This window comes from Rhinolophus sinicus, chromosome 17 (assembly GCF_057876585.1).
Source record: "Rhinolophus sinicus isolate RSI-liver-muscle chromosome 17, RSI-T2T, whole genome shotgun sequence".
In the NCBI taxonomy this organism is placed as follows: Eukaryota; Metazoa; Chordata; class Mammalia; order Chiroptera; family Rhinolophidae; genus Rhinolophus; species Rhinolophus sinicus.
Window position 1 is genome coordinate 173,427,587 of NC_142517.1, and position 19,334 is coordinate 173,446,920.

The 19,334-nt window shown below is 34.3% G+C and overlaps 1 protein-coding gene across 9 annotated transcripts in view; it reads left to right on the plus strand.

Annotated features, from left to right (window-relative positions):
- The window catches only part of GULP1 (GULP PTB domain containing engulfment adaptor 1), a 223,736-nt gene that overhangs the window by 112,698 nt on the left and 91,704 nt on the right, over window positions 1–19,334 (plus strand). For all 9 annotated transcript variants that reach the window (XM_019740768.3, XM_019740766.3, XM_019740764.3 and 6 more), the window contains one exon: window positions 16,650–16,724. In XM_019740768.3, the coding sequence (XP_019596327.1) occupies window positions 16,697–16,724 (28 nt within the window). In that variant the 5' untranslated portion in view covers window positions 16,650–16,696. The remainder of the gene's footprint in view (window positions 1–16,649; window positions 16,725–19,334) is intronic.

A 19,334-nucleotide genomic window follows, 5' to 3' on the forward strand; every position in this document is an offset into this window, starting at 1 on the left:
CTGAACATGTCAGGTAATTTTAAGATTTAACTTCAGCCTCTATTCCAAGGAATGGCCATTTAAGCTATTTAAACTTGTTTATGATTACAGATTTACCTATAAATCTGCATAGCATTTAGCCGTTCTCCCACCCTTCTTTATCAGTGAGCCCACCTAAAGGAGCTACAATGGCTGATATTCACTTGCCTGTGCTCATGAAATCCACTTCTCTTTGGGAGCTTCTAGGAAGTTTTGTGGGTTCTTTTCTTGTGATACAATGAAATACTCTTCTAGCTACATTTGTATGTGTTTAGGTAAATAAGGGCAGCTATTTTGTAACTGTGAAGGAACAACCTAAAGATAAAAGCAGACCTGCTGAGAATGGGAGAGCAGAAGAAATGAAAACACTACGGGCCTCTAATGACAGCTTTGTGTTATATTTACCAAACTGAGAACTATTTGCCTTCACATTTCTTATGTGAGATGATAAGCCCCTATGATGCAAGCCACTTTTAGTCTGTGACTTGCATCCCTAAAGCATCCTAAGTAAGACAAACTATGTCCACGTTTGGCTACTCTAAGATGGCAGATAAAAATTGTGCATAGAACATAGCACTTCTAACTTTCTAAATTCTGAGTTCAGCCATGCTTTTGTGTTTGGGTCCTGCCATTGTAACTGGGTGTAGGTTACTTGTCTGTCCTTCCTGCTGCAAGTGACTTGTCTTGTCTAAATCTCTTCACTGTTAGTGTTCCTTATGTCCTCTAAGATCTGCTCACCCCAATGCTTGATAACCAGGCAAGGCTTTAAAACATTAAATTTCAGTTTATATACAAAGAAAGTATCATTTGAACTTGTATAAATGAAGTGTGATTTTACTTAACGATGTATTGGTGTTTCTTGCTAGATGTTTAATAGATTGGGCAGTGAGAGTTGTGATGGTACTTTCATTGCACTGAGTGGTATTTTAGAAGGAATTTGCTTTATAATAATGAATCCAAGATAAGAATCAGCCCAATATATTAGGAAGTTCAAACACATTTAGTAGAGTCACATCAACTTACAAAAATCTGACTCTGCTGCTTGATTGACACATACATGTGGGTAAATCATCATGCTATATTAGTCTGGGTACGGTCATATTGAATTGCTACCACTCTGAGGATATTATTTTGAGAAGTAAATGAGATGCTGTATTTAAAACATTGGTTCATTGCCAGGCATATACTAGATGTCAAATATATGGCATATCAACTTTTCATAGCTCCCTGAAAATGAGACTGAGGCAAGGAATTCTGGTTACTCTGTTAACCTGCTGATTTCATTCATTCATACCCATAGACTGTATGACCCTGTAAAGGTGTCTTGCTCTTTACCATGGATTACATAAGTCTTTTGGGAGAAAGAATTTAAATTCATTCCTTTCAGGGTAAAACATAACAAAGCAACAGTAATTGATACTACCCTAGGAATATAAAGTTCATGCTGGTCAAAGCAAAAATCAGACACCGAGATTAAACACATAATTTGAAACATCAGAGCATGTAGTTTGTCAGGTCTAGAAGTAAGAAGTAAAGTCAGAGATATGGTTTGGATTCTGAGATATCAGAATTTCTGGTACATTTGATCTTTTATAGTGATAAAAAAATTATAAGCATCTTAGAAGATCTGTGATAAAAAGTTTAGATAAAGACAGCATGTGTGAAAATAACACTATTACAATCAGAACCCATATTCTTTTCTTCCTTTGCAACCCCAAATTTAGTTCTTCTACACTATCCAAAACTCTGTTTCCCTCATCATTAAAACAAAAAAAGGGGGGAAATTTTACTTAACAAATTTATCTTCCGTTAAAAACACATCATAAGATGTGCTTGTGTGATGTTTGTAATGTGATGTAGAAATTTCCTGGACTTGCTATTAGAAGACCTAGGGTTAGTATTTCCTGTGTCTTTTGCCAACTGTGTGATCTTGAGAAGATACATTTATAGCCTACAAGAACCTCTGTATCCCCATCTGTAAATTGAAGGTAGTATTACCTGCTTTGGATAATGGCTATATTAAATGAGAACATATGTGAAAGCACCTAGCTGTACAGAGCCTGACACAAAGTAGGCACCAGTAGATGTCTGTTGAATCACATATTCTTAAATTCAGTGTTTGTCTCCTTTTGCTCCATTTTCCTCAGGCTTGCAGAGAATCAGAATATTTATCTTGAAAAAATGTCAGTCTTACAGTAACTCTACTTTCATTTGTCTTTTCATGTAATAGAGCTATCCTCAGGGGTAGGAAATTTGTTTCACTATATTTCCTTCTATCTTCATCCATAACTTTTTTTTGTATTCCCTCTACCCCAACCCCCATCCCCATCAAATATCGCTCTTAGATTCTCAGCTTTGACCTGCCTCCCCAATACTTCTATGTATTTTTTTTCACTAAACACATTGTGTAGAATGAATACTAATTGTATGGTAAATATACTTCTAGTAACAGTGTTATGGAACTAAACATACAACTGTATCAGAATGCAGATACCTGAGCATTGTGAGATATCATTGTTTCCGTGGGTTGATGTGTGCAGCATAGGGCATGAGGCACAACAATAAAGCTAGAAATTAAAATGGTATTTCTGCTATGTATTTTCCAAATGAGAACACATTTGTGCTAATGGGAAGGATTGCGAAGCAATTCTCATTGCTACTCTAGGATTCAGAGTCTTGGAATTGTGCCCAGAAATAATGCTTTGGAAGGGGTGTAGGAGACTATCACCAAAATGAATAAATTATGGCCACATTATTGGCAAATTTAGTAAGAAATTGATTTTGCTTGAACTTTAAAGGAAGTAGAGAACAGCAGTAGTTCAAATAGCCTCTATAGAGTTTATTCTATTTTTATTCATTCAGATTTTTAGAAAGTTGTTTTCATCTGATTCTCTTTCCTTCTCCTTTTCTGATAGTATACTTCTAGATTTCAGCTAATTCAGTTTCTCTAAATCTAACCAATGTTGCAATATGTACAAGGTCGGACAACTAAGTTCATGAACTCATCCTAGAAAAAGTGCTACATACCTCATTGCTGAATATCATTATGGTCACCTTCAAAGTACTCCCCTTGGGAAGCTATGCACTGATGCCAGCACCTAGTCCACCCTTCAAAGCAATTTTGGAACTCTTTTACTGGAATGGCTATCAGAGCTGTTGTCGTACTACCCTTGATGTCCTGAATGTCATGAAAATGTCTTCCTTTCAATATTTCCTTTACCTTCAGGTAAAGAAAGAAGTCATTGGGGGCTAGATCAGGTGAGTGGGGAAGGTGTTCTAATACAGTTATTTGTTTACTGGTGAAAAACTCCCTCACAAACAGTGCCCTGTGTGCTGGTGCATTGTCGTGATGCAATAGCCATGAATTGTTGGAGAAAAGTTCAGGTCGTGTAACTTTTTCTCGTGCCTTTTCAACACTTCCAAATAGTAAACTCGGTTAATTGTTTGTCCATTTGGAACAAATTCATAATGAATAATCCCTCTGATATCAAAGAGGTTAGCAACTTGGTTGCAACAAGTTCGTGAACTTAAGTCAGGCCTCATATGGCTTACGTATTAATACATACAAATTGATGATTACCTCAAATAATATTAATAATACAATACAAAGAAAATGCCCAAAATATGTATTACATTATTATCATCAACATCATTAAAAATATATTTTAGTGACTTTCCCCTGTATTTTTAGCATTGTACCAAGTGGTTTAGGAATTACAGAATATGACAAAAAATAATTCTGGTTTCAATACAGAAAGTAGGGCCTTGCTCTCAGTTTCACATTTATTTGTTGTCTAATAACTTTTTTATCTTAATTAAAATGTTTATTTATTGGTTCATGATGAATAATATTGAAGCATTAAGTGTGTTTGATGCATTAAATTATACATACATGCATTTATATTTCTGAATCATTTCTAGTCAATACATATTTTTTAAACTTTTATTTATTTTAAGTGTGTTTTTCTAGGACCCATCAGCTCCATGTGAAGTAGTTGTTTCAATCTAGTTGTGGGGGCGCAGCCCACAGTGGTCCATGTGGGGATCGAACCCGCAACCTTGTGGTTAAGATCACCATGCTGTAACCAACTGAGCTAACCGGCCACCCCTCTAGTCAATATTTTGAATTAAAGGAATACCAGTGACCTGGAATAGCTAAATGGAGGAAACTATTGGCTGCATAAATTTATAATGACTCCTTTAATATTAAACAAAGTCGTGTTTTTATAATCACTATATAAATATGTACCTATTGCATATGTATATGTATATGGAATTATATTTTTCCTCAAGTGTTAAAATCAGTGTATGCTGTAGACTAAGATGAATTACTACCAGTTTATTTAACTCTCTTCAATTCTGAATGTTTTACTTAGTATGAAAGAAATAGAGGATTTTAGGACTGAGATTTCTTGTCTAAGCTGAAGATGTTTTCTGGTTAGTAGATATATTTTGAGTGACCGAACTTTCAGAAGGAATTTCTGTGCCATTGTCCAAAGGAGGGGATCCCGCAGAAGCAAGGGTGGGATTCCTCCATGTTTCAGGACTCCCAACTTCAGTGTGAAGAACCATCTGTCTTGCAGCTGAAAATCATTCATCTTTAGCTTCATTTTCTCCTCTCAGTTCCTGATTTTTCCCAAACAAGTAAGAGGTTTTACTTTTACAGTGTAGGGAATCACTGTTAGTAAATGAGTATATATACTAATTTAAACTGCAAAATTTAGTGGCTCATTGTAGCTTAAAACAAAGTAGCACTGGTGTCTAAAGTGTTAGCTTTGGATTTTGATGGTGATTTTCCAATTTACATTTTTTTATAGAGCTAGTCTTCTAATGAGCGTTTCTAATGATTTATGACCTATAAGACATGCTATATTTCAGAGAGAAGACACACTGTTGTTTACTTTACCTGGCCAACATTGGCATAGAAGTGATCAAAGACATTCACAACAGTTTAGTCATTTTTGTTGGACTGCTGAGTGAGCACATTTGTGTAATGTTAAAGGAATGAGTCGGCTGCATATTGTGACATGCGGTTTGCATTATGAGAACAGCATGTTAATAGAAAAAAAAAATGCATTGGGCATCATGAAGGAACTCCAGATTTATGTTACTTTAAAAAGAAACTTTTGATTTCAATTCCACCAAGACAGGACTTATTTATAATGGTGTATATACTGTATTTTTATCACTAAATAATGATTATCTAATTAAAATTATGTAAGATGTTAAGTGGATAGTTTCCAGTACTTAAAATGTGTTTATACTTTGATAATGTTCCCATACTTAAAAAAAAAATGCCTATTTTAATTTAGGGTTCTGGTCATTATTATTCTCAATGTTAACACCATAATTGAAAACACAACATTTGTAGAGTGGTCTTGCTCTGCACTTCGTAGTCACTGGGAAATTTACATCTTATCTCTCTTCTCAGTTTACTCTTCTCTTTGATATATCTTCTAAGGTGGACTAGAAGAAAGTGGAATAAACTTTGAATTACATCAATGCAATTCAAACACATTGAAGGACTTGCTTTCTGTGTATGTAGAAATGTATCTATCATAACATACAGTAAATTAAAGTTTTAATCTAAAGCAAAGATAGACGAACCTCAATTTATGATAGTACATATTGTGCTTAAAATACAATATTTTTCTAATGGATAAAGTAAAATTTTAAGAATAAATAGGTGTAGAATTAGGGTAAATTGTTTTATCATTATTTGAATATTTATATAATTTGGATTATTAAAAGTCATTACACACACTACAGTATTTAATATTTTCTAATACACATTCTTAGTTTCCTAAATAAAAGAAAGTTATGAACCAACCAGTCTTGTTATTACCAGAAAGCCCTGTTTCTTCTCTGTCTGGTTGTCTAAATCTGAAGCTTATGCTTTTTGTGACTCCTATTTTTTTCTATGTTAAGAATAATGAAAGAAAATCAAGCGCCAGATCCAGAAGCAAGTGTGTGTTTCTGTAGAGCAATCACAGAATGAGGAGGCGTTTCACCTCCAGGTCGCTGGACTGCAAGTAGAGTCAGCCCAATGCCTGACAACACTTTTGTGATACAAAAATGTAAAATAAGGAGATGGTTCAAGTCTCCTTGAGAGATATTAAAAATGCCAAGGAGTATAAGGAGACTGTGTTTTTCCCCAACATATGTGTATATGAAATTTTTCAAACCCATGTTACATCGAAGCATTTCTCACCTTTTCTGCAATTTTCAACAACCAAGATTTTATCGAGTTTCTTGTATTTTCTATTACGAACATAACAAATATGCTGTTGACATGTTTTTCAAAGCAACAAATGCTAGGTCCCCTGCCCCATCCCCTCTAGTGATTAGTCTCATTTTATGTTTATATTGCAGTCCTCATCAGGTCATTAAAATTGCCCAGAAATTCAACTGTCTTGTCTCTTCAATTTGTTCTTCTAGTCAAGATGACTGTTTTCTGCCCTCTTCTTTTCCTCTCCATTCACTTCACCTCCTCTCATCATCTTTTCTCTTCTCTAATCCTTACATCCCTACATCTTTCTTTCTTAGAGCTAATGACTTGCTTCTTATTTAAATGATAAAATACATGCAATTAGAAGAGAAATTCCATGTTTTTTCATCACTAGGTCTTCTGAACTACCAATTTTTAAATGTTCCAATGACTTAGCCTCCTTTTCTATTGTAATGAGTGGGCTGCCTCTTCTTTTATTTTAGGAAAGTCACTTCACTTGTGGATTTGACTGTATCTTTTTATGCCTGTTCAAGGAATTTGTTCCTGCATTTATCCTCTCTCTTTTCTGTATCATCAATTTTCTCCTGTTAATTTCACCTCAGCATAAATACAGGTGTAGTAGTACCCAACAAAATGTCTATTCCTTCAGTCTGTGTCCCCTGCATTATATATTAAGTCCTGCATTATGTCTTCCTTCCATTTGTAGAAAAATTCCCTGAGTTTCTCTACTTCCTATCAGGCTGATCTAGCCCTGAAACTATGATGCAAAAGTCACCAATAATTTTTATGTTTTGAAACGATAGACATTTCTCAGCCTTGCCCTTTGTAGACAACTCAGTATTATTTAATCTTTTCTTAATGAATCCATTCTTCATTTGGATGCCAGAACCGCACACTTTCTTGGTTTTCACTTGACTTCAATGGCTGTTTCTTAACCATCTCCTAGCTTGATGTTATTTTGACTCATTTATAAAATTTGACATGCTCTTGGTCTCCTAGCTGACCTCACTATCTATAAACTGGTTGTTCAGAAATTATATATCTGTTTCTATTCTACCTGCCAGTCCAGACTCCTATATCTGATCATTCACTCAACATCTTTTCTTTGATGTCTAATAGGTATCTCAGAACTAACGCATCCAAAACAGAAGTCTTGAATTCCACCTTTTAAACTTTGTTTTTCCCAAGTGTCTCTTTCTTAATAAATGGCACTTTATTCAGTAAAAAAAGAAAAAAAATAGTGGTTGTCCTTTAGTTCTCTTTCTTTTACTTTTGATATCCATCCATCAATTAGACTGATCAGCTCTCCCTTCGAAATAGAAATCAAATAATACTACAAAGGGTCTGAGGACATGATACAGTGGATAAAGGAACCACAATTTCAAGAACTTTGTGGCAAAAGTTAAAAGAGATATCTATAGCTCTAATGGTATTTGAAAGATGGAGTGAAGATGATGATAATGCTAATTCATAATAGTTGGAAAGAACTTGGACTGAAGTAGAAGAAAGAAAAAGTGTGTATGGGGGAAAGCTGTTCTGTTTGTCTGAGATAAGAGACTACAAGGTAAAGAGAATAAGCAAAGAGATTAATGACTGGGTGTTTGTATTTCAGTCTTAAAATGAACAATCACATTGCCTAATTGACTAATGGGGAGAGGGGAAAAAATGAGGCAATATTAAAGGGCTGACTGACATCAATCATCTCAGTAAAGTAGAAGCAAAGGTTATCTCTTAGGATATAACTTGACAAGAGGAGAAAACATTTCAAACAGCTGCTATGAGGTATCAAAGGACGAGAAATGAAAGGAACACTAAGTATCTGGAAAGGCCCAGTCTTGATGTCTTAGTTGTGTGGAAAGTGTGATTTTCCAATCTCAGATGAGCTTCTGTTTTCTCCTGTACCCAAAGGCAGGGGCTGACATCACCCCATAAATGCACGACAGTCTCCATGCACCCTGGGTTGTTGCGTCCCATGCGATGAGGGTTGTGGGGAGAGAGGAGGGCTGCGCAGGGTTAAGAAAAGACAGTCGCCATGAATAGAGTGAAGTGGGGCCAAGGGACCTGCAGCCTCAAGGACTGGACGTGCCTAATCAGGCCTACGCATTAGCTTTTATTAGTTAGGTGAGGAAGTAAAGGAGATAAAGCTTGTCAATCTCAAGATCTGTGAATTCCATACACTATAATAAGAAATTGATTCAAGCCAATCACGCTTGCCTGCAGGGGGCTGCACCATAGGTCTCAGGATGTCTGTGCTTCCCCAAGGGACAAAACCTTTATGTATATGAATAGATGGAGAGCACGTCATTGAATCTCTTCCCTTGCAGGTTGTGGGAAATAGTGCAGCCACAGAGGCAGAGGCTTTTCTTAGCCTGGGGAAGGTGGGGGGGCTGTGCCCACCTCTATGAACCCCGCGAGTTCTCCAGTGGATCCCCACTCGACTACACCTGTCTTTGTTTGCTTTCCATGTGGAAAGTCGTACCCATCTTTGACTGTCCAGTCATCTTTGGGGCCAAACAGGGAGACATAAGGTGCAAGCACAAAGGTGAAGCAAAATCCCTGAAAGGATCCCTCTCACAGACTCTCCTTTCTTTAGGGGCAGGTACAAGGAGACAGATAGGTAGGCTGCTGCGTGGCAACACTGGGTGACTAAACAGAGAAGAATGGCAAGAGAGTGCCAACCTTGCACCAATATTTATATTGATGGCGGGTGCCATCAATATATTCAAAGTATTGAAATAATCATAGTATTGAAATAATCATATTCTTTCAGGCTGTTCAAAGTCACTGTCTTTCCTCTATTTTATTCCCTTCTATGCCATTCTTACCTTATATCCCCTCTTTACCGGTCAATTGTTTGATGTACATATTTTTGTTTGTATTTATTCTTTTTATATTAATATTGTTTTGTACCTAAGCGTTGCTTAATTTGGTGATTATCTGGTTCACCTTCTTATTTGTCAAAATCATCATCGTGTCTAAGATCTATTCAGGTTGTTATGTGCACATTTAATCATTATTTTTAGTTGATCATTCTCCATAATACTCCATGACATGTGTCTACCATATTTTGCCGATCTTCTCTACTAGTGGTAGACAATCAGATTGTCCCCAACTCCTTAATATCACAAACAATAATGAGATTTCTCACAGAAGTCCTTTGTGGATCTGTGAGAATTCAATGATCAAATACTCAGGAATGGAGCTCCTGAGTTTTAGAGAATAGGAACATTCAATTTGTTTAAGCACCATGGCTTGTTCTTCAAATGAACAAATTAACAAAATTAAAAGGATAACATTAAAGGGAGAGTTTATTCATTTAATCTTTAAATTTTGTAATTTACCTATGCATTATACCCATTCTGCAATTTAGTTCATTTATATTGCTGTTTACAATTTCAGCCATTATGTTTTCTTATGGAATATTTTCCATTTGGTTCACTTATTCATGTCTTCTTATTCTTTTCTCAATTACAAATATTTCCTCCTTTGTCCTTAGGTAGATACCATCTTCATTTCCTTCTATTCTTAGAATTTTTTTTTTTTTCTATGGAGAGTTTAACCTAAGTAAAGAAAACTGCCCTATTCCTTACTGGAGTAAAATTTTCCTTCATTTTTGATATTGTAACAATCACAGAGATTGCTTGATTTTAGTGGAATATTTGTCTGAAAATATGCATGGTTTTATCAAATTGTTAATTAATTTATGTTTCAGTTAGATTTATTTTGTCCAACAGAAGAAATATGTTTTTTATGCCAGAGAATGATCATGGCTATTATCATTACTGGCTTGTTTATAATGTTATCTTTGATAAAAATAAAGTGAATTATCTTTATTTGTATAATTTGTTATAATCCTGTGCAGTGTGTGTAATAAAGTAAGATTATAGTTTTGTTAGTTGGATTACTGAACAACCATAGGGAATTTCCTAATTCTGAAAGTATCTTCAAATTAAGATTTGTTTTTATTGTTATATATTTTCAACAAATTTTGGGAGCTAAAATATGTGTTTGTGTTACAATAAAATGTATATTGTTTTAGAAAGCTTAATTTGTTAATTAACTTTGTAATTCAACAGATATTTACTGTAGATATGATCTGGGTGCTAGATATGCAAAAATGACATTTTTAAAACCTAAATGCATTTAATTTTCTAGGACATACTTTTGCAATTCATTTGATTGGTGAAATGAAATCATCCATTAATGCCAGAGAATAAAAGGGCTAGCTCCATTTGAGTAGATATACTTAAAGGAAAATTTGCAAATTAGTTCAGTGAAGTAAGTTGGGGTTAGTTGCCAGAAATCTTTCTGACTCTGATCAAATGCAATATCAAAAAACACATCCAGATTTAGTTAATGAGATATCGTAATGTGAAACAATTACTGCAATAAGGCGAAGGGGTCATTGCAATAGGGGGAATGTGCCCACCATCTCGAAGGCTAGGCAGAGAAGGGCTTTCATTTTATAAAGCGGAGTAAATAATGCTAGAAAGAATAGGATGTGGGAAGGTAGGAGGATTGAGGGCGGTGTAAGATTAGGGACAGTAGGTAGACTAAAAACCTTTTGGCTCTGAGGTCAGCCTATTCTTAGGAGAGGTTATGAAGGGTTGAGTCTGCTGAACTGAGGGTGCGTCAAAGTTCAGGAACCCTGGGGAAGGAGAGAATTTCAGTTAAGTTTTGGTAGCAGGTCTATTGTCCAGATTAGTACAGTGGCACAAACAATTCAGCTAATCATTTATGAAGCAAAGAATGGGAATTTGGAGGGTCTTTGTCTGCCCTTGTCAAGAGTAAACAAGGGGAGTGCCCTGAATCTTATCTGGTCAAATGGGGAAGGGTGGTTCTTTGCTGTAAGCCATTTCCAGAACTCAAAAGGGAGGAGGAATTTCCTTAACCTTTGTTATTTTCCAGGATCACTGGCCTAGTGTAAAGTTCAACATTGTCAGGATGGAGATGAAGATAAGAGATTTTGGAGAAGTGTTTTGGCAACTACATGTGAAAGACATAGAAACGCACAGGAAGAAGACAAGAGAATTAAAAAATACATAGTTCCACTAAAGTTAAAAATAAGACATGCGTGATTCTAGTGGCAGAGCCAAACTCATTTTGAACTGTGACTGAGCAGTACTGTTGTGTGGGCAAGTGCAGTGATAATATCCAGCACTGCCTCTAACAGTAAGGAAAGCATGATTTCCCAGTGTAAATATTTGGAAGCTCTGTTTTTAAAGATTAGATTTCCTGTTAATCAATTCCCTCCCAATAAAACCACTGACATTGTGAGTTGCTCTGTATATCAAGGGAAAAGATATGAGAAGTTTCTTCTGAGGGCTGCTTTAAAAGCTGGTGAAGAGAATAATCTCTCTCTCTCTCTCTCTCTCTCTCTCTCTCTCTCTCTCTCTCTCTCTCTCTCTCTCTGACTTGCTTAAAATGCTCTTAAAGCAAAACTTTATAAAATGAATAAAATGGTAAGTCTACGTGCATTTATACTTCGTGATTGTTAATGAAATGTTAGGATAAAAAACTGGGCTTACTGTACAAAATACCAACCAATCTAAAAACAGCTGACATTAAAGAGAGAGATTTAAATGAGAAAATTCCTTTCAAGTGAAATACCCTAATAAAAGCCAGAAAATTTGAAACTGAAATAAAAATTTTATATTGTTGTTTTGTCTGTAGATAATAACTGAATCTTCAAGCAATATGTATTCTGTAAATTCTAGTCTTAAAGTCCATAAAGTCTTGAGTTTGAGACTCTAACAGCATTGAGTAGTCAGCTATTTTATTCTAGTCTTTCAAACAAATTCAGACAGCTTTGCCAAAGGTAATGTTACCTCAGTAATTGGATTCCGTAAGCTATCACTCGTAGTTAGGATATGAATATCAAAGTTTTTGGTGAAATAGCCAAAACAACAGGTCTAAAAAGATGCAATTCTTATGTGTACAATCAAATTAAAAAAGAGAAATTATACTGTTATGATTAAGAAAATGTTGAGTAGGACTTGTGCAAAGAATTTCAAAATCTAAGGTTCAAAAGGAAACTAAACCTAGGATAGTTTTAGGTCAACATATGGGAAAGTCATGTTTATTCTATTGTAAATAATGTTTGCTTCACTATATGGCGTTATAAGTGTCTTTAAAAATATTTCTCTTAGCATAATTTTTTTCTGTGTGATTATCTCATTTCAGAGAAAGGTAGCTGACCTCCCATTGAGGACACAAGATAATGAAGAAAACTCAATGAGAGAAATAGTTACTTGAACATTGAATGGCATTTTAATGAAAAATCTCAGTATCTAATTATTGAAACAGGTTGCTAGAAACCTGCCAAAGTTTAGCTCAGAATCTTATAGACACATGGAAGTATATTGGGAACTCATCAAACCCATGCGAAAGGGATTACTCAGATTAGGAATTCCAATACGTCTCCTTCCCTGGAGTTTTACTCTTTTGATCTTAAGGGCACCAAAAGGCCTCATTGATATCCTCTGCATTCTGGAGGTGCTGAGTGGTCCTGCCACCTCCATCCAGTCTGATAGACCAGAACAAGGGGTACTCTACAGTACCCAAAATCAACATAGAATTTTGTGATATTCCAACTTTGCCATAATTACTGCCCAGATACTTATTATGCAATACTTAGAGGGTTTACAGCTGTGGAAATGACTTTAGAATATGCCTCATCATTACAGGAGAAATGTTGTCAGAATAAAGTGGTTCAAATTTCGTAGCTTTCATTGTCACAAAAGATAGGTTGTATATGCCCATTTTTCTTTTTGATTCATTCTGGCTTTTATTTTGACTTCACTCTTGGCATTGATGGAAATTCAGACCGTTTTGATTTTGTTTCACAGACCTAGTATTTCTGAATCTTGTGTATTAAGGTTTTCTCTCATATAAGCCATTCTGAAGAATTGGCCACATTATCAGGTGCCCGAAGTGCTCCCTTTAGACCTTCGCCCACTCCCAGTCAGAATATCCTAGATGAGACCTCAGTGAGGGCCATGGGTGGGCTCTGCTGTCAGCCAGGTCACTAGGAGCCCCTTGCCCACAGTAAACACATCACATATGAGGATGTTCTGCCCTTCTGCACGAAACCTTTCCTCTTCTCACCTTTAGCCTTTAGCCATCTGAAAAATGATGATTCACATCTATTCTGAAGCTTTTCCCTTGAACAAAGCAGTCATTCTGTGCTTCATCCACTCATTTACAATGGTATCTGCCTCTTTTGTAGGGCTTGTCCTGAACCACAGATTCCCACACCCATGCCCCCTACCTCTTAGAGATAGCAAATTCTTTGAAAGCAAGGACCGTGTCATACTTATTTTTACTTTTTCACTCCTGTAACGCTTGTCACATAATGTGGTCTTAAAATATATCTATTGAAAGACCAAAGGATTTTTCATGAGTGTTATGAGATGTTGGTCAATATTGTAAAAAAAGGAAAATAATGATAAGCATTCATATCCCAAGTCAGGGAATTTCAGAAAACACTCCTGTTGCTATTTCTTAGAAAATTATAAATATATATTCTTTAGTACATATCACATGGCTTCCCCTCCTCGTAATGTGAAATTTCTCAGTTTTTTTTTTTATCAGTTAGTTTTCTTGGCTATGCTTAGATAGTATTGATCTGTAAAAGCAAAGACCTTTGCAAATTATAGTCATAAAATATAATGAAGAAGAATATTATAAGATGTCTCACAATTGGGAGATTTAAGCAGAGAACCTTTACAACAGACACTAACTAGATCAAGAAGAGTTTAAAACATGAACTACGTAGAATTTTGGAAGCTTGGTTAATGAATGCAAGCAAAGAAGTTCCAATAGTTAGCCACTACTTTAGAGTATTTAGCAACCTGAAAGAGTTAATGCAGGATCTAAACTTGTCTGATATTCTCTCATTATTACCTTCCTGAATTACATACTCAGAAAAGCACACAAAAGATTTGAGTAAAAAATACATCTTGCGTGCATTTATAGGAGAAGCATATATATATATTTTTTAACTTAATTTATCTTCCTAGAACTAAACCTAATGATTAGACTTCATTACTTTAACATCATCTCTGATCTCTTGCTGAGCAACAAGACTTTAAAATAATTTATGACTTATGTTAATGTGAACTATGTTTTAATCAATTTTCAGATTAAAAAAAGATAACCTTGAAAGAATTCCAGGAAAATTTGATTTTAAATGCATTCATAGGGATAAAAATGAAATTCAGAACCAGCTGTTTTATAGGTTTGAATATTCATACCCTATATAGTTTCTTCAATCATAAAATATGATTTAATTATTGTTAAATAAGAGCTTAGGCAGAAGGTTGCAAAGCAGGAAATTGACATTCATTAATAAAAAGTCACTCTAAACTTCTGAGCTTGTCTATAAATGAGTGGATTTCCTTTGGTAAATCAGTTTTCCAACCTGGATATTCTAGATTTATTTAAAGAAAGGATTGTTGACTATAAACTTTTATTTTTTAAATTAGGCTTACAAAAGTTTAAATTTATAGAATAATTAATACCAGTTGGGCTCAGAGTGTTTTGTCATGTGGTTACTGGTGTTTAAATAAAATTTGGGATTTAAATAATTCATCTAAAGACCTCTACCTTTAATGTTTACGTTTCAAATTTTTTTATTGAGAGATTTAAAACTCCTTCCAACTGACTTTAAACTTGGAGTGGTCATGTTTTAATAAATTATAAATATATTATGAATTATAATTTTTTTCCTCATCACATTTAAATATTCCATTTATATTTTTGAATATAGCCAGATTTACTATAGATAGCAAATGAATTTGCAAGGTTATCTAATGATATTTATAACATGTTATAAATATTTAATATAGGATCTTACCTCTGGATCCTTAAGAAAGAAAAAAGCAAAAAAATACATAGTGGTGTTTTGTAAAGAAAGGCAAAAAATCATTCTTACTTTCTTTCCCCCACATATAACGAGATTACTAATTTCTTCTTGATTAAGCTTTCATCCTTTCCGTATTTTACAGATGTTGCTCCTCTGTCTTTTAGTTTGCAATGTTTCAGATGTGAAAACTGCTGCCATCCTAATTTTGTTCTGCACATACTGTCTCCTTTTTCTGGCTGCTTTAAAGATCTCATTGTTCCTGATTTGAGCAATTTGATTTTGATGTGTTATGAGGTAGTTTTCTTCTTGTTCTTTGTATTTGTGGTTTGTTAAGCTTCTTGAATCCCTGAGTTCATAGTTTTGGAAAATTCTCAGCCTATATTTCTTCAAATATTTTTCTGTTCCTCTCCTCTCTCTCTTCTGCTTCAGGGACTGTTTGACCACTTGAAGTTTTTCCACAGTTCAGTGACCCACCATTCCTTCTTTCCTTCCCTCCCTCCCTCCCTCCCTCCCTCCCTCCCTCCCTTCTTTTCTTTTGTACATTAGACTCTTTTTCTGTTATATTTCAGATCATTTCTATGTCAATTTCACTGCTTTTTTTTTCTTCTGCCATGTCTTATCTAACACTAGTCCCATCTATTTTTTTCTTTCTTTCTTTTTTTCTTTTAATCTCATACATTGTGGTTTTATTTCTAGAAGGTTGATATGGGTGGTTTTTTGCTTTGTTTTGTTTTGTGTTATCTTCTCTGTCTCTAATTAACTGCTTAATCTCTCCCCTAGCTTCCTCAGCATATGGAATATATCTGAGTGTCCTTACCTAATACTACTGCCATCTATCATTTCTGAATCAGTTTTAATTGATTTTTCTTTCCATTGTAGGTTGTATTTTTCTGCTTCTTTGCATACTTTTTTTTTTAAGTGCATACTACACTATGAATTTTACCATTTGGATTTTGAATATTTTTATATTACTTAAGATGTTTTTGAACATAGTTTGGGATACAGTGAAGTTACTGGAAATTATTGGGAGAGGGGGTCTTTTTTTTTAAAAGATTTATTGAGGCCAAAGCATCATTTATTCTAGCTTCAATTTATTTCCATTTATAAGGTGCAATACTTCTTAGTAATCTAATTGATATCCTGTGAATTATGAAATTTCTTGTGTGAGCTATAGGCACTGTTCTCTATAAACTTTGTTGGTGGCTCTTTCCTCATTCTTGGTCTCCTTAGTAGAATTTTTCTCCTTAAATTTGCAGATAAATATAATTAATAGATGTGTAGTAGCAAAAAGACAAGAAGATTAAGGAACTCTAGAGAAATTTCATTTAAGATATTTTTCTTGTCTGCTGTGTCATTTATAATATTGAGTACTTATATTTATTCTTACCCAGTCAGTGTCCTTTGGAAGATTTCAGAATATTGTCTGTAAATATGTTTTTAAAAAATTTGAAAGAATTTGTGATTAAAATGCATTTACATAAAAGAGATTGGTCAACATTCCTTCATTTATGCTTTAATATTTTGTTATTTTTATAGGATATAAAGTGTGATTGAATTGAACATTTATTTGGTTGATCCTCATCATGAACCGAGCTTTTAGCAGAAAGAAAGGTAAGTGTGCCCATTTAATGGACCTGCGGTGGTCAGTTGACTACTACTATGAAAATCAAGCAGAGATATTAAGAAACCAGTTTCTCCTGTTGTCAAAACATATGGTTCAGGAATGAAGTTAGACTAGAGAACACATATCTGCAAGCATTGCCAAGCAACCTGTTTTGGTTATTGCCCTACTGAAAGAGTGGAGTTATTTAATATACTTAATTCAAAATACATTTGTGACACAGTGTTCTCTGACAATTTTATTCTGTGGTGTGAAATTGAAAAAAAAAAAAGATTTGAAACCACTCCTAACTTCACCTCACATAGCCATACAATACTAAAGTCCCTAGGCTTTCATAAGTTTGCCTTGATTTAAATTAACTCATGTATGCACTCCAGTTTTTACTGAATAACATGTGAGGCTTGATGATAGGTGAATTGATAGCCATAAGGCAAAAATATTCCTTACAATTTTAAGGTGGGAATTTAAAATAAAAATAAATGTAATTAGCAATACAAGAATGAAAGAAACAATTTTTGTGTTTTATTTTGTTTTTTAAGGGTCAGTAAAACATGTCATTTGACAAAATATTTCATGATCCACTCATAGGAAACAGAAAAGTGTGATAGCTTTATCTAGTTCAGTGAAGGTAAAATAGTGTATCTTTTCATTGTCTAGTGGTGAGCACAAGGCTGTCTCCTGTTTAACCTGCTGTCTGAATTGGGAGAGAAAACTTAGCCAGTGCTGTTCAAGTTCTTAGGTGATTAAAAACTGGAGAAAGTAATGAAAGTGATAGGATTACAGATATGTGGAAGGAAGACGACAAGTTAGGTCATATTACACACTATAAACTTAGTAAGCTACTGCTAGTTGCCAAACATGGGTCCAAGAAATCTAGAACTTATCATTATTTATAATATTATTATTTGGAAGATGCACTTTAAGTGTTATGTGGGTAAAAAATGACTGAAGAATAAAGTCAACCTTGTCATTAGCAAAAGTTCCAGTTCATTTTCTAATGTATGAATAACTAGCAGCCCAGAACCAGGGAATAGAATGTAGCGTTCTGTGCAGTCAGGCACAGTGTGTTCTCTCTTTAAAGGACTAATTGACACATTGTAATGCTCTCAGATGAGAAAGGCTGGGCTGACTTCAGAACTTTCAACCATGCCACAGGGAAGCATGGATAAGAACCTTTGGTATGGTAATAAGAGTTCTTTCAGTGTTTGAAGGGCCGTCATTTGGTCATGGTACTAAGTTTAATAGAGTACAAATAGATGTAAATTATAAGGTCATTGATTTAATGTAGGAAAAATCATTCCAACAAAGTCATGCTAAAATACGATGGAATTACTCAAAGTACTATGACTTTTTTGGTTATTGAAGTGAGAAGTGTTCATTTGGATGTGGTACAGAGGCTTAATATATTCAGTAGGGATTTAAGTAATGTGAACTTTCAACTCTGAGAAGCTAGGAATTTGTTATTTTACTTAATTTTCTGAATGAGGGGAAGGCAAAGTGATATTTATTGTGGTCTGTAGCTTTCTTCTGATTTAAAGTATATCCCAAAAGTAAAATAATGTTTTTTTTATTCTCTTTACTAGTAAAAAAAATCTAGAAATAATTACCTTACATATGAAATATTTCTAATAAAGTAATAAAAATCTTACATCTCAACTTATCACTTTAATCACACTATCTTATTTTTAAAAATTCTTCTTGACCTTATCTTTATTTGCTTATAATTCTCTTTCCAATGGTTTTAAAGTTGAAACTCCACATTTTTAATTTACTTTTTATTTGAAGGGAATTTGGAGAGCTTTTTCATCGAGAAACCCCAAGAGATGGATAGTAATATGAATAACTAGCAATTGTATATTTGTCTCGTTTGAAGACAGTGGGAATACAACCATGAGGAAAATTAGACTGATTTAGAGAATCAAGAAGCAGAAGTACTTGTTATTTCTTGCTTTGCTTTACTCTCTTTAAATTTCCTTTGACTTCTTTTATTTTTCAGGTCTAGTGATTAAATATCTATCAGGGAATTATTAATCAATTATTTTACCCTAACTCCAATTTAGTACTTGATGTTGGAAATTCAACCTTAAGGTCACCAATCACTTCTGACTCTCTCATTTAGTGAGGTTGTTAAAGGAAAATTATTAGAGTCTCTGCTCCTAGTTTCAACTAAAAGCACTATTTAATTGACATTTAATTTGAGTTGGAAAACTTGAATTATATGAGAGAATTCATATATCCTGAAAATCAGGAGTTTATATTATAGCATTAGAGAATATATAATTAAATCAATCTGTCAATATCTAGCATCAACATACACTCTATACTCTACTCTAAACACAGAAAGTCTATCAGTAAAAACTTATCTCTTATTTCATACTCAATTTACTTAATTATGTGTAACCTTACTAAATCATCTTGAGCCTTAGAAGCCATAGGAAAAGAGATTGTTATCTTAAACCTAAACATAGTTGTTTTTTCTCTTTTAATTAAATCCCCCAATTAGTAATTTGCCTGCTATTCTTTCATTAAATTAGCCAGCCAGGTACTTCACTGATACAGAGGCTTAATATATTCTTTGCAAATGCTCTAATGGTATTAGA